Below are 12,894 nucleotides of genomic sequence, written 5' to 3'. Positions count from 1 at the left end.
ATAGCACGCAAAATAGAAACCGAAAACCGTGCTTTTGATACGATTTTCATGAGACCGGGCTCCGAAAATCAGCCCTTAAGTAATACAGGCAGGATTCATTGTGACTCATTGCGCGCCAACAAAATCACACACACACACACACACACACACACACACACACACACACACAGACAAACACACACACACACACACGCACACACACACACACACAACTCTTACTTGACTGAGTGCAACTAGAAAAATAAACTAATAATAATAATAATAATAATCATAATAATAATAATAATAATAATAATAATAATAATAATAATAATAATAATCATCATAAAAATAAGAAGAAGACTGTCTGTATCCAATTTTCAATAAAACATCTAAAGGTTGTGGTTTTGTCATAAGGTGTGAAAATTTATAGTCAACAAAATGTTATTGGTAAAACAACTACAGCTGCTATTTCTTTAATTACAAATATATATATATATATATATATATATATATATATATATATATATATATATATATATATATATATATATATATATATATAAATAAGCACAGTGCACAAACATGAAACTGATGAAGCCAGAGAGAGGAAAAAATAAAAAATAAAAATAAAATAAATGGACACTAGAAAATCCTATTCATAACCATTCACTAGAGTTTACCTGATCAAAAGAATGGTCAATATTCAGTTTTCCTCTTTGCGCATGCGTCAGTGTCTGTGTCCCGCTGCTGTCCAGACTAATGATGCTCTCACTGCAAGGTCTGATGTATTTCTGATCACTCTTTCTGGAGTCAGTGGTTCTGCAAACCTCATAATTGTACACGTGCTGTAAAGTTCCTGTGCCCCCTACGTCTGCGTAAAGAGGCGGATAATACGGAATAACTGGAAGATTCGCTCCAGATTTGTAGAACATCTGCTCGCGTCTCCATCTGTAGCATTTGACTGACATTATGGCAATGATAGACACGATAAAGAGAAACGAAACTACAGCCAAGGCCAAGACCAGATAGAAAGTCAGGTTGTCGTTGTAGTCCTTGTCATGCGGAAAATCAGTGAACTCCGAGAGCACTTCAGGGAAGCTGTCCGCCACCCGCCACGTTAACATTGACTGTAGCTGATCGAGAGGGCTGCCCGTTGTCCTCCACTACAACAGTGAGTCTTTGTTTCACAGCATCTTTATCTGTCACTTGGCGTACAGTTCTTATTTCTCCATTCTGTAAGCCCACTTCAAACAACGCCCTGTCTGTGGCTTTCTGTAGTTTATATGAGAGCCAGGCATTCTGTCCAGAGTCCACATCAACAGCCACCACTTTAGTCACCAGATAACCCACATCTGCCGAACGGGGCACTATTTCAGCCACCACAGAAGCGCCTGACTGGACCGGATACAGAACCTGAGGCGCGTTGTCATTTTGGTCCTGAATCATTATTTTCACGCTCACGTTGCTGCTGAGAGGAGGATTTCCTCCGTCCTGCGCTTTTACGCGAATGTTAAATTCTTTTGTTTGCTCATAATCAAACGAACGGACAGCAAGAATTTCTCCGCTCTCTGCATTCACTGAAATTAACGTCGATGCAGAGACACCATTCACAAGAATATCCTCTAGAAAATATGAAATACGCGCGTTATTGCCAGAGTCTTTGTCATGCGCTTTAACAGATAAAATAGAGACTCCGGGGGAATTATTTTCCATCACATATGAGGTGTATGACTGACGCTGAAACACAGGGGCGTTGTCATTAACATCAGAGATTTTTAGAGTCAGTGTTTTATTAGTAGAGAATGAAGGCAAGCCCTCATCAATAGCTGTTATTGTGATATTATATTCAGACATTTTTTCACGGTCTAAAAGCTGGTCAGAGATCAGACTATAGAAATTTGATGATGATTGTCTGATTCGGAATGGTACACTAGGATTAATTAAACATCTAACCTCTCCATTTTTTCCCGAATCTAAATCTTTGACATTCAGCATCGCTATCACAGTTTCGGGAGCTGAATTTTCTGGCAAAGGGTTTGAGAAAGATATTACATTAATTACAGGAGCATTGTCATTAACATCTGTAATTTCCACCATAACTTTAGCAGTATCTGTTAAACCACCATTGTCTGTCGCCACCACATTTAATTCGTATTTCTTGGATTTCTCAAAGTCTAGAGGGGCAATAACTGTAATATCACCATTAGTGGACTCAATACTGAAACTATTCAATATGCTTTTACTGATTTGTGAGAATGAATATGACACTTGTTTATTTGTTCCTTGATCTGCGTCAGTTGCACTTATCTTTAAGACTAATGAACCCATTGGCGCATTTTCAGCGACAATTCCTGTATACACAGACTGACTGAAAACAGGAGCGTTGTCATTTGCATCTAAGACAATAACGTGTATTTGCACTGTACCCGTTTTTTGAGGAGTTCCTCCATCAAACGCAGATAAAATCAGATTATACCCTTCCTGTTTTTCTCTGTCCAATGGTGTCTGCAAGACCATTTCCACGTATTTAGTGCCGTCAGAATGAGACAACGTTTTGAGCACAAAATGGTCGTTTGGATTCAACCTATATGTCTGAAGTGAATTTAAACCTACGTCCGGATCATTAGCGCTATCAATAGAGTATCGAGCCCCAGATAAAGCTGATTCGCTTATTTGAAAAATCATCTCTTTGTTCATGAAAGAAGGAGCATGATCATTGATGTCTAATATTTCTACATCAATCCTATGCAGCTCCAGTGGATTTTCTAGAATAATCTGAAAATTTAAGGAGCAGGGAGACACTTGAGCACACAGCTCCTCTCTATCTATCCTCTCTTTCACTACCAGAGTCCCTTTATCCACATTCAGACCGATGTACTCACGACTATCCTCCGTAAAGATCCGTGCTCGACCAGATTTCAGCCTCTTAACATCCAAACCGAGATCCTGAACGATATTTCCCACCAGTGAGCCCTTTGTCATCTCCTCTGGAATAGAATAACGGACCTGCCCGCGCGCAACGGCCATGACAAAGAGCAGCAGCACTAGAGGCTGCATTAGCCATGATGAAATCCGCGTCGAAGATGCGCCTCTTTGGACGTAAAAACAACAAAGAACCGACATAATCCAAGCCTTATATTCCACTACAGAAGAAAAGACCAATAACAAATTATTCAGAGAGATTGGAAAATATCAAAGTTCATCCGAAAACACCAGACAGCGAATGTATCGATGCTTTAGTGCAAATGAAAGATATTCTGCAGAATATGATGTGACAAAGTGGGGAGGATCTAAAAACAAATGTTAAAAGCCAACACATGCTTGACCAACAGCGGCACTTAGTGCATCAAATAAATATTGCACTAAAAAATGCTGTTTCCTTCGGAACATGCTTCACAACTCCTTGTTAAGCTTTTGTTCTGTCCTGGCTGGACTATTGCAATGCTCTCTTGACAGGGTTTCCAGTCAGTTTTATAAAACATTTACAATTCATCCAGAAAGCGGCAGCAAGATTACTTTTTAATGAGCCGAAAAGAATACACGTCACACCTGTTTATCAATTTGCATTGGCTACCAATAGCTGCTGCGTACAATCCAAGGCATTAATGTTTGCCTACAAAACCACCACTGGCTCTGCACCCCTTTACCTGTTCATTATTTCAGAATTATGTGCCTCTAGAAGCTGCGTTCTGCACGTGAACACTGCATTATAGTGCCATCATCCCAAAGAGGAACAAAATCACTTAAGGATTTTTACATGAACTGTTCCATCCTGTTGGAATGACCTGCCCAACTCAATCCGAGCAGCTGAGTCCTTAGCCATCTTCTAGAATTGGCTAAAAACACATCTCTTCCATCTTTATTTGACCCTCTAACTCTGGCACTCTCTATTCTAATTATATTCTTAAAAAAAAAACTTGCCCCTTTTAGACTTGCAGTCTATTCATTTACTAACTGCTTGTTTTCTTAAAAAAAGAACACTAGCTTCTCTAATCTTTTTGTATTCTATCTATTTGTTTTCTTTATTTATTATACAATTAACAAAAGCAAAAAAGGCCTCTAACACTAGCTTGCGCTATTATTTTTCTATTCTATGTTTTCTTTTTATTTATTATACAATATATATATTAAAAAAAAAAACTTGCTATGTGTACTGCTTTAAGGTAACTGAGACTTGTTATAGCACTTGCATATCATTGCTCTCTTGTTGATTTTGATTGCTTCCATTGTCCTCATTTGTAAGTCGCTTTGTATAAAAGTGTCTGCTAAATTACTAAATGTAAAGGTTAAAGAGCAATATAGAAAATGGACGAATTGCGACCAAAGTAGTATATACTTTACATTAAGGCAAAATCTTGCTAAAATATTAATGAAACTATGTTTTGAACTGAACATCTAAAAACAGAAGGAAAGGAAAATAGTCAAAAGCAAAGCATAAACTAAAATACAGCCCTAATACAAGTACGATTCAGTGAGACTTGGTCATGCGCACATATGCACAATAAAAACCTCTTAGCACAACTGGGGAGAAAAAGAAACTGTGTCTGCATGTAATTTCCTATAAAATATTTAAAAGATATGATTTTGATATGGAAAAAGTGTGAAAAATGTAGAGTAACCAAAAAAAAAAAAAAAAAAAACATGCTATCGGTACAATAAATTTCAACTACAGCTGCTAGCTTTTTAAACTTAAGAAAATAATAATAATAATAATAAAATACAGTGCACGATACAAAAGATAAAGCCAGAAAAACAATAAATAAATAGACATCAGCAAGTCATATTCATACCCATTCACTCGAGCTCACCTGATCAAAAGAATCGTCAATATTCAGTTTTCCTCTTTGCGCATGCGTGAGTGTCTGTGTTCCACTGCTGTCCAGACTAATGATGCTCTCACTGCAAGGTCTGACGTATTTCTGATCACTCTTTCTGGAGTCAGTGGTTCTGCAAACCTCATAATTGTACACGTGCTGTAAAGTTCCTGTGCTCCCTACGTCTGCGTAAAGAGGCGGATAATACGGAATAACTGGTAGATTCGCTCCAGATTTGTAAAACATCTTCTCGCGTCTCCATCTGTAGCATTTGACTGACAGTATAGCAATGATAGACACGATAAAGAGAAACGAAACTACAGCCAAGGCCAAGACCAGATAGAAAGTCAGGTTGTCGTTGTATTCCTTGTCGTGCGTGAAGTCAGTGAACTCCGAGAGCACTTCAGGAAAACTGTCAGCCACCGCCACGTTAACATTGACTGTAGCTGATCGAGCGGGCTGCCCGTTGTCCTCCACTACAACAGTGAGTCTTTGTTTCACAGCATCTTTATCTGTCACTTGGCGTATAGTTCTTATTTCTCCATTCTGTAAGCCCACTTCAAACAGCGCCCTGTCTGTGGCTTTATGCAGTTTATATGAGAGCCAGGCATTCTGTCCAGAGTCCACATCAACAGCCACCACTTTAGTCACCAGATAACCCACATCTGCCGAACGAGGCACTATTTCAGCCACCACAGAAGCGCCTGACTGGACCGGATACAGAACCTGAGGTGCGTTGTCATTTTGGTCCTGAATCATTATTTTCACGCTCACGTTGCTGCTGAGAGGAGGATTTCCTCCGTCCTGCGCTTTTACGCGAATGTTAAATTCTTTTGTTTGCTCATAATCAAACGAACGAACAGCAAGAATCTCTCCGCTCTCTGCATTCACTGAAATAAACGTCGATGCAGGGACACCATTCACAAGAAAATCCTCTAGAAAATATGAAATACGCGCGTTATTGCCTGAGTCTTTGTCATGCGCTTTAACAGATAAAACAGAGACTCCGGGCGAATTATTTTCCATCACATATGAGGTGTATGACTGACGCTGAAAAACAGGGGCGTTGTCATTAACATCAGAGATTTTTAGAGTTAATGTTTTATTAGAAGAGAAAGATGGCGAGCCCTCATCAATAGCTGTTATTGTAATATTATATTCAGACATTTTTTCACGGTCTAAAAGCTGATCAGTGATCAGACTATAGAAATTTGATGATGACTGTCTGATTCGGAATGGTGAACTAGGATTAATTAAACATCTAACCTGACCATTTTTCCCCGAATCTAAATCTTTGACATTCAGCATCGCTATCACGGTCTCAGGAGCTGAATTTTCTGGCAAAGGTTGATAACATTAATTACAGGGGCATTGTCATTAACATCTTAATTTTACCATAACTTTAGCTTGCAGGATCTCACGGCAATTCGTACATATTTTACGAGGTCTAATTCGTAAAATCTGTAATTTCCACCACTCGTACAAATTCATACGATTTTTGCCAAATCGTACGTATTTTTACGAGTGCACATTCTGTTACGAATGACCCACCAAACCCCGCCCCTTACCCGTCTGGGGTCTAGCCAAATCGTACGAAAATCGTACGAGTGAGGTCGTACAAATTCGTTCTTTAGCCACCTCGTAAAATACGTACGAAAGTCTTTAGCAGTATCTGTTAAACCACCATTGTCTGTCGCCACCACATTCAGTTCGTATTTCTTTGATTTTTCAAAGTCGAGAGGGCCAATAACTGTAATATCACCATTTGTTAGATCAATATTGAATGTATCTAGAATACTGTCGCTGCTTTCCGAAAATGAATATGACACTTGTTTATTTGTTCCTTGATCTGCGTCAGTTGCACTAATCTTTAAGACTAATGAACCCAGTGGCGCATTTTCAGCGACAAGTGCTGTATATACAGACGGACTAAAAACAGGAGCGTTGTCGTTTGCATCTAAGACAATAACGTTTATTTTCAAGGTTCCAGTTTTCTGGGGGGTTCCACCGTCAAACGCGGATAAAATCAGATTATGCTCCTCCTGTTTTTCTCTGTCTAATGGAGTCTGTAAAACCATTTCGACATATTTAGTACCATCAGTGTGAGACAACGTTTTGAGAACAAAATGGTCGTTTGGATTCAACCTATATGTCTGAAGTGAATTTAAACCTACATCTGGATCTTTCGCACTATCGATAGAGTATCGAGCCCCAGATAAAGCTGATTCGCTGATTTGAAAAGTAATCTCTTTTTTCTTGAAAACTGGAGCATGATCATTGATATCTAATATTTCCACATCAACCCTGTGCAGCTCCATTGGATTTTCTAGAATAATCTGAAAATGTAAGGAGCAGGGAGACACTTGGGCGCACAGCTCCTCTCTATCTATCCTCTCTTTCACTACCAGAGTCCCTTTATCCACATTCAGACCGATGTACTCACGACTGTCCTCCGTAAAGATCCGCGCTCGACCAGATTTCAGCCTCTTAACATCCAAACCGAGATCCTGAATGATATTTCCCACCAGTGAACCCTTTGTCATCTCCTCTGGAATAGAATAACGGACCTGACCGCGCGCAACGGCCATGACAAAGAGCAGCAGCACTAGAGGCTGCATTAGCCATGATGAAATCCGCGTCGAAGATGCGCCTCTTTGGGCGTAAAAACAAAGAACCGACATAATCCAAATCTTCAATTCCACTACAGAAGAAAGGTCGAAGAACAAAAGGTTTCCTAAATTTGAAAAACATCCACCTTCATCCGAAAACACATGGGATGCGAATCTTTAGATGCTTTAGTGTAAAGAGGAGATCGTCTGAATGAACATATTCTGCAGAATATGATGTCAGAAATTGGAGGAGGACCTAAAAACGAGCCGGTTACACAGAAACATTTGACCAACAGCGGCACTTACAGCATCAGAGAAATATTACATTAAAATCTTTGTTAAAAAGCAATACAAAAACTTTGCCAATTGCAAATAAATGATTGAATGAATGAATGAATGAATGAATGAATAAATAAATAAATAAATAAATAAATAAATAAATAAATAAAGCTATTTTATTAAAACATAAAAAATACATGTTTAACCTAATACTTCAAACGTGGTAAATATAAACTTCAAAAAGCAAAGCTATCTATCTATATGTAATATCCCTTTATGAAACTAATGCAATGGGAGTTATCCGTGCACACACAACTATTGTAAAAATGTTTGTAAATCCAACCAGAAATTACCGTATAAATGTTAATAAATAAATAAATAAATAAATAAATAAATAAATACACTGTTTAGGTTCCTGAGCGCAAATTTATATTTTGCTTTGTTATTAGTGATAATGTTTTTTAAAAGTCGGTTCAAATTGCACTTAGAGGAGGGCAACTTTTACATAAAATAAACAAATTGTCTAATTACACTACTTCACAGCTGTTCAAAGCTAGAACATAAGGCTCCGCAATAATTTAAAGGATCTTTCACTGTTGTTGAAAATATGAACTATATTTAGTAGATTTTGCATGCATAATTTTGTCTAAATTTAAAGAGCAGTTTTCATCTCTGAATGATAAAGTGTAACAAAAATTACTTGATACGGAAACTCGCCGCTCATTATGCTGACAACTACAGGGTTCCATATTATAAATGCAATTAATTATTTTTTTTACACTGCGCACCAACACAAACAAGTCAAGTGTAGAAAAATGACCATTAAATGCAAACCAGAGAAAAAAACAAAAACGATTAATATATTTAATGATTTTACAGAATAGACAGTGTCAACATTTTAAGAGAAAACAAAGACAACAAATATGAGAACACTGGACAATTTTAAAAATCGGCTATAAAATAATGTTCTCACCTATAAAAAAAAATTCTCACCTGATCCTCACAATCGTCAAAGTTCAGCCTCTCCCTTTGCGCATGCGTGAGTGTCTGTGTTCCGCTGCTGTCCAGACTAATGATGCTCTCACTGCAAGGTCTGCCGTATTTCAGATCACTCTTTCTGGAGTCAGTGGTTCTGCAAACCTCATAATTATACACGTGCTGTAAAGTTCCTGTGCCCCCTACGTCTGCGTAAAGAGGCGGATAATACGGAATAACTGGAAGATTTGCTCCAGATTTGTAAAACATCTGCTCGCGTCTCCATCTGTAGCATTTGACTGACAGTATGGCAATGATAGACACGATAAAGAGAAACGAAACTACAGCCAAGGCCAAGACCAGATAGAAAGTCAGGTTGTCGTTGTAGTCCTTGTCGTGCGGAAAGTCAGTGAACTCCGAGAGCACTTCAGGAAAACTGTCCGCCACCGCCACGTTAACATTGACTGTAGCTGATCGAGAGGGCCGCCCGTTGTCCTCCACTACAACAGTGAGCCTTTGTTTCACAGCATCTTTATCTGTAACTTGGCGTACAGTTCTTATTTCTCCATTCTGTAAGCCCACTTCAAACAGCGCCCTGTCTGTGGCTTTCTGTAGTTTATAAGAGAGCCAAGCATTCTGTCCAGAGTCCACATCAACAGCCACGACTTTAGTCACCAGATAACCCACATCTGCCGAACGAGGCACTATTTCAGCGACCACAGAAGCGCCTGACTGGACCGGATACAGAACCTGAGGTGCGTTGTCATTCTGGTCCTGAATCGTTATTTTTACGCTCACGTTGCTGCTGAGAGGAGGATTTCCTCCGTCCTGCGCTTTTACGCGGAACTGGAAATCTTTGATCTGCTCGTAATCGAAAGATCGTACTGCATGTATGACTCCACTATCAGCACTAACGGACACTAAAGAGGAGACGGGGACTCCGTTTACCGACGAGTCCTCCAGTATGTAAGACACACGGGCATTCTGGTTAAAATCTGCGTCTCTGGCTCTGACTCTGAATATGGAAAGACCCGGTGTGTTGTTTTCTTGAACAGATGCCTCATATGAGCTCTTGTCAAAGACAGGCGCGTTATCATTCACATCTGATATCTTTAAGGAGAGTATGACGCTGCTGGAGAGAGAGGGCACACCCTCATCCGCGCACGTCACACTGATGTTATACTCAGACTCGAGCTCTCGGTCTAAATCACTGTCTGTCACAATACTATAAAATCCATTTGAAGTTGATTTGATTGTAAAAGGAATGTTTTCATTTACACTGCATTGAACCTGTCCGTTACTGTCAGAATCCGGATCGTTAACACTGATCATGGCAATCACAGTACTTTTTGGCGAGTCCTCAGGTATTGCATTAGATTTTGACATAACTGTGATGCCAGGCGTGTTATCATTTATATCAGTCACGTCGACCATTATTTTACTAGAATCAGACAGTCCACCATTATCTACTGCTTCTATATCAATTTGGTAATGTTTAGAGGTTTCAAAGTCAATTTTTCCGACTAACGTCACCAACCCATTTTCATCAATATGAAAAATGTCAGATACACCGTCACTGTTTGCAATTAAATAACTAACTTCTCCATTTGACCCTTTATCAGAATCAGATGCGCTAACAGTGATGAGTGATGTGCCACTTTGGGAGTTTTCTGTAATTATCGCTCTATATATAGGCTTAGTAAAAACTGGAGCATTGTCGTTTGCATCAAGCACTGTAATATGAATCTGAACTGTACCTGATTTCGGTGGTTCTCCACCATCTACTGCGGTTAATATCAAAGACATGTTTTCCTGTTTTTCTCTGTCTAAAGGCTTTTGTAGAATCATTTCAACCTTTTTACTTCCATCACTCTGACTATGGAGTTTTAAATCAAAATGATCAGTAGGTTGCAGCAAATAGCTTTGTAGGTCATTTGCGCCAATGTCTGCATCTATTGCTTTCTCCAGCATGAATTTTGAACCAACAACTGCTGATTCGCTGATCTCAAATCGTCTTTCATCTCTTTTAAAAATGGGAGAATTGTCATTTATGTCTGTGATTTCAACAGTTATCCTAAACAGTTCCATAGGATTATCGAGAATAATCTGTAAATGTAGCGCGCAAGGCGTTGTCTGTCCGCACAGCGCCTCTCGGTCTATTCTCTCTTTGATAAGGAGGACTCCTCTTTCTTTATTCAGCTCGATGTATTCAGCGCTATCTCCTGTATGAATACGCGCTTTACCAGATTTCAGTCTCTTTAAATCTAAACCCAAATCCTGCGCTATGGTTCCGACTAAAGATCCTTTCGCCATTTCCTCAGGAATTGAGTAACTGACCTGCCCGAGAGCCGAACTGAGAGAAAGAAACCAAATAAACAGCAGTACTTGCCGCGCCATTGTTCTGTCCGACATTTTGCAGAGGACCATAGAGAGAATATCAAGGCAGTAAACAAATCAGTCCAAGAAGCTGGAGGAAATGATGTATAAATCCAAAGTGACTAAAACTAAGGAAGTCTGTAATTGCAGAAGTATACTGAATAGAGTGTATCCGTGATTTGTCTTCTCTCTCCTCCTCAAACTGTGCTCTCAGCTTCTGTCTCTCTCTAATAATATGGAGATGATGGGGGTGTAACTGCAGCAGATCTTCTCTCTAAACTGACATATTGACCAACAGCGGCACTAAGAGTCCAGTCTTATGAACTACAGAAAATGTAAAATTGATAAACTTTAACTTAGTGGCAGACATGTCTGTGAATAACAATTTACCAAAATTCCATAAGTGTAAGAACAACAAAAACCCGTCATATTGCAAATATCTACAAAATAACCATTTCAAACGCTTGTGTAAATAAAGACTTACAAGGCACAATAAATAAATAAACAAATGACTTTGTGTTTGCCCAAAGTTTTGTCCAGGTCTTATCAGTATGAACGTTAATCAGAGATACATGAAAAATACCTAAAATGCAATTATCCACATAACAAATATCTGATCAAGAATTAAATAGTGTATAGTTTAACTTTTTATCCTGACGACAGAACAATAAGATGTTTAAAATGTCAAAAAGTTGGTCTGCTGCAAAGAGATGCACCAAAACAAAAGACGCAAATAACCGTGTGGGAATTTCAGGACCATGGTCAGGGACGCGAAACGCTAAATATAATTTCTCACTTCATGACAAAGACAAGTGAAAGTCAGGATAAAAAAAAAAATATTTCTCACCTGATCGTCACAATCGTCAAAGTTCAGCCTCTGCTTTTGCGCATGCGTGAGTGTCTGTGTCCCGCTGCTGTCCAGACTAATGATGCTCTCACTGCAAGGTCTTTCGTATTTCAGATCAGTCTTTCTGGAGTCAGTGGTTCTGCAAACCTCATAATTATACACGTGCTGTAAAGTTCCTGTGCCCCCTACATCTGCGTAAAGAGGCGGATAATACGGAATAACTGGAAGATTTGCTCCAGATTTGTAAAACATCTGCTCGCGTCTCCATCTGTAGCATTTGACTGACAGTATGGCAATGATAGACACGATAAAGAGAAACGAAACTACAGCCAAGGCCAAGACCAGATAGAAAGTCAGATTGTCGTTGTATTCCTTGTCGTGCGGAAAATCAGTGAACTCCGAGAGCACTTCAGGAAAACTGTCCGCCACCGCCACGTTAACATTGACTGTAGCTGATCGAGAGGGCCGCCCGTTGTCCTCCACTACAACAGTGAGTCTTTGTTTCACAGCATCTTTATCTGTCACTTGGCGTACAGTTCTTATTTCTCCATTCTGTGAGCCCACTTCAAACAGCGCCCTGTCTGTGGCTTTCTGCAGTTTATATGAGAGCCAGGCATTCTGTCCAGAGTCCACATCAACAGCCACCACTTTAGTCACCAGATAACCCACATCTGCCGAACGAGGCACTATTTCAGCCACCACAGAAGCGCCTGACTGGACCGGATACAGAACCTGAGGCGCGTTGTCATTCTGGTCCTGAATCGTTATTTTCACGCTCACATTGCTGCTGAGAGGAGGGGAGCCTCCGTCCTGCGCTTTTACGCGGAACTGCAAATCTTTGATCTGCTCGTAATCGAAAGATCGCACTGCATGTATGACTCCACTATCAGCACTAACGGACACTAATGAGGAAACGGGCACTCCGTTTACCGACGAGTCCTCCAGTATGTAAGATACACGGGCATTCTGGTTAAAATCTGCGTCTCTGGCTCTGACTGTGAATATGGAAAGA

At 39.6% G+C, this 12,894-nt stretch overlaps 4 protein-coding genes across 4 annotated transcripts; all 4 read right to left on the bottom strand.

The window, feature by feature from the left end:
* Nucleotides 1-600: 600 nt before the first annotated feature.
* Nucleotides 601-3,874, bottom strand: LOC109086847 (putative protocadherin beta-18). The gene is given in 2 exon segments (XM_042769718.1): nt 601-1,091; nt 1,093-3,874. Coding segments are annotated over 2 exon segments (2,466 nt in total). The 5' UTR covers nt 3,106-3,874; the 3' UTR covers nt 601-638.
* Nucleotides 3,875-4,167: 293 nt separating this feature from the next.
* LOC122147367 (protocadherin gamma-A4-like) lies at nt 4,168-6,146 on the bottom strand (the record flags this gene model as incomplete). The annotated part of the gene is made up of 1 exon (XM_042769649.1): nt 4,168-6,146. A coding segment is annotated over one exon (1,380 nt), but the record flags the coding sequence as incomplete, so codon positions are not given.
* A 2,492-nt stretch (nt 6,147-8,638) lies between these two features.
* Nucleotides 8,639-11,086, bottom strand: LOC122147393 (protocadherin beta-16-like). Its single transcript, XM_042769721.1, has one exon. It carries the CDS (start codon nt 11,084-11,086, stop codon nt 8,654-8,656), a length of 2,433 nt encoding a protein of 810 aa, XP_042625655.1. The 3' UTR covers nt 8,639-8,653.
* A 723-nt stretch (nt 11,087-11,809) lies between these two features.
* Nucleotides 11,810-12,887, bottom strand: LOC122147366 (protocadherin gamma-A6-like; the record flags this gene model as incomplete). Its single annotated transcript, XM_042769648.1, has 1 exon — nt 11,810-12,887. A coding segment is annotated over one exon (1,074 nt), but the record flags the coding sequence as incomplete, so codon positions are not given.
* Nucleotides 12,888-12,894: the final 7 nt, after the last annotated feature.

The sequence above is a fragment of the Cyprinus carpio genome, chromosome A14, assembly GCF_018340385.1.
Source record: "Cyprinus carpio isolate SPL01 chromosome A14, ASM1834038v1, whole genome shotgun sequence".
Classification (NCBI taxonomy): domain Eukaryota; kingdom Metazoa; phylum Chordata; class Actinopteri; order Cypriniformes; family Cyprinidae; genus Cyprinus; species Cyprinus carpio.
Note: the sequence above shows the minus strand (reverse complement) of the source record. Positions and strands in the feature narration are given on the sequence as shown.

What these genes read in the sequence shown, in the direction of transcription:
- LOC122147393 (XM_042769721.1), bottom strand. Translation starts at nt 11,086, where the DNA reads ATGGTCCTCTGCAAAATGTCGGACAGAACAATGGCGCGGCAAGTACTG.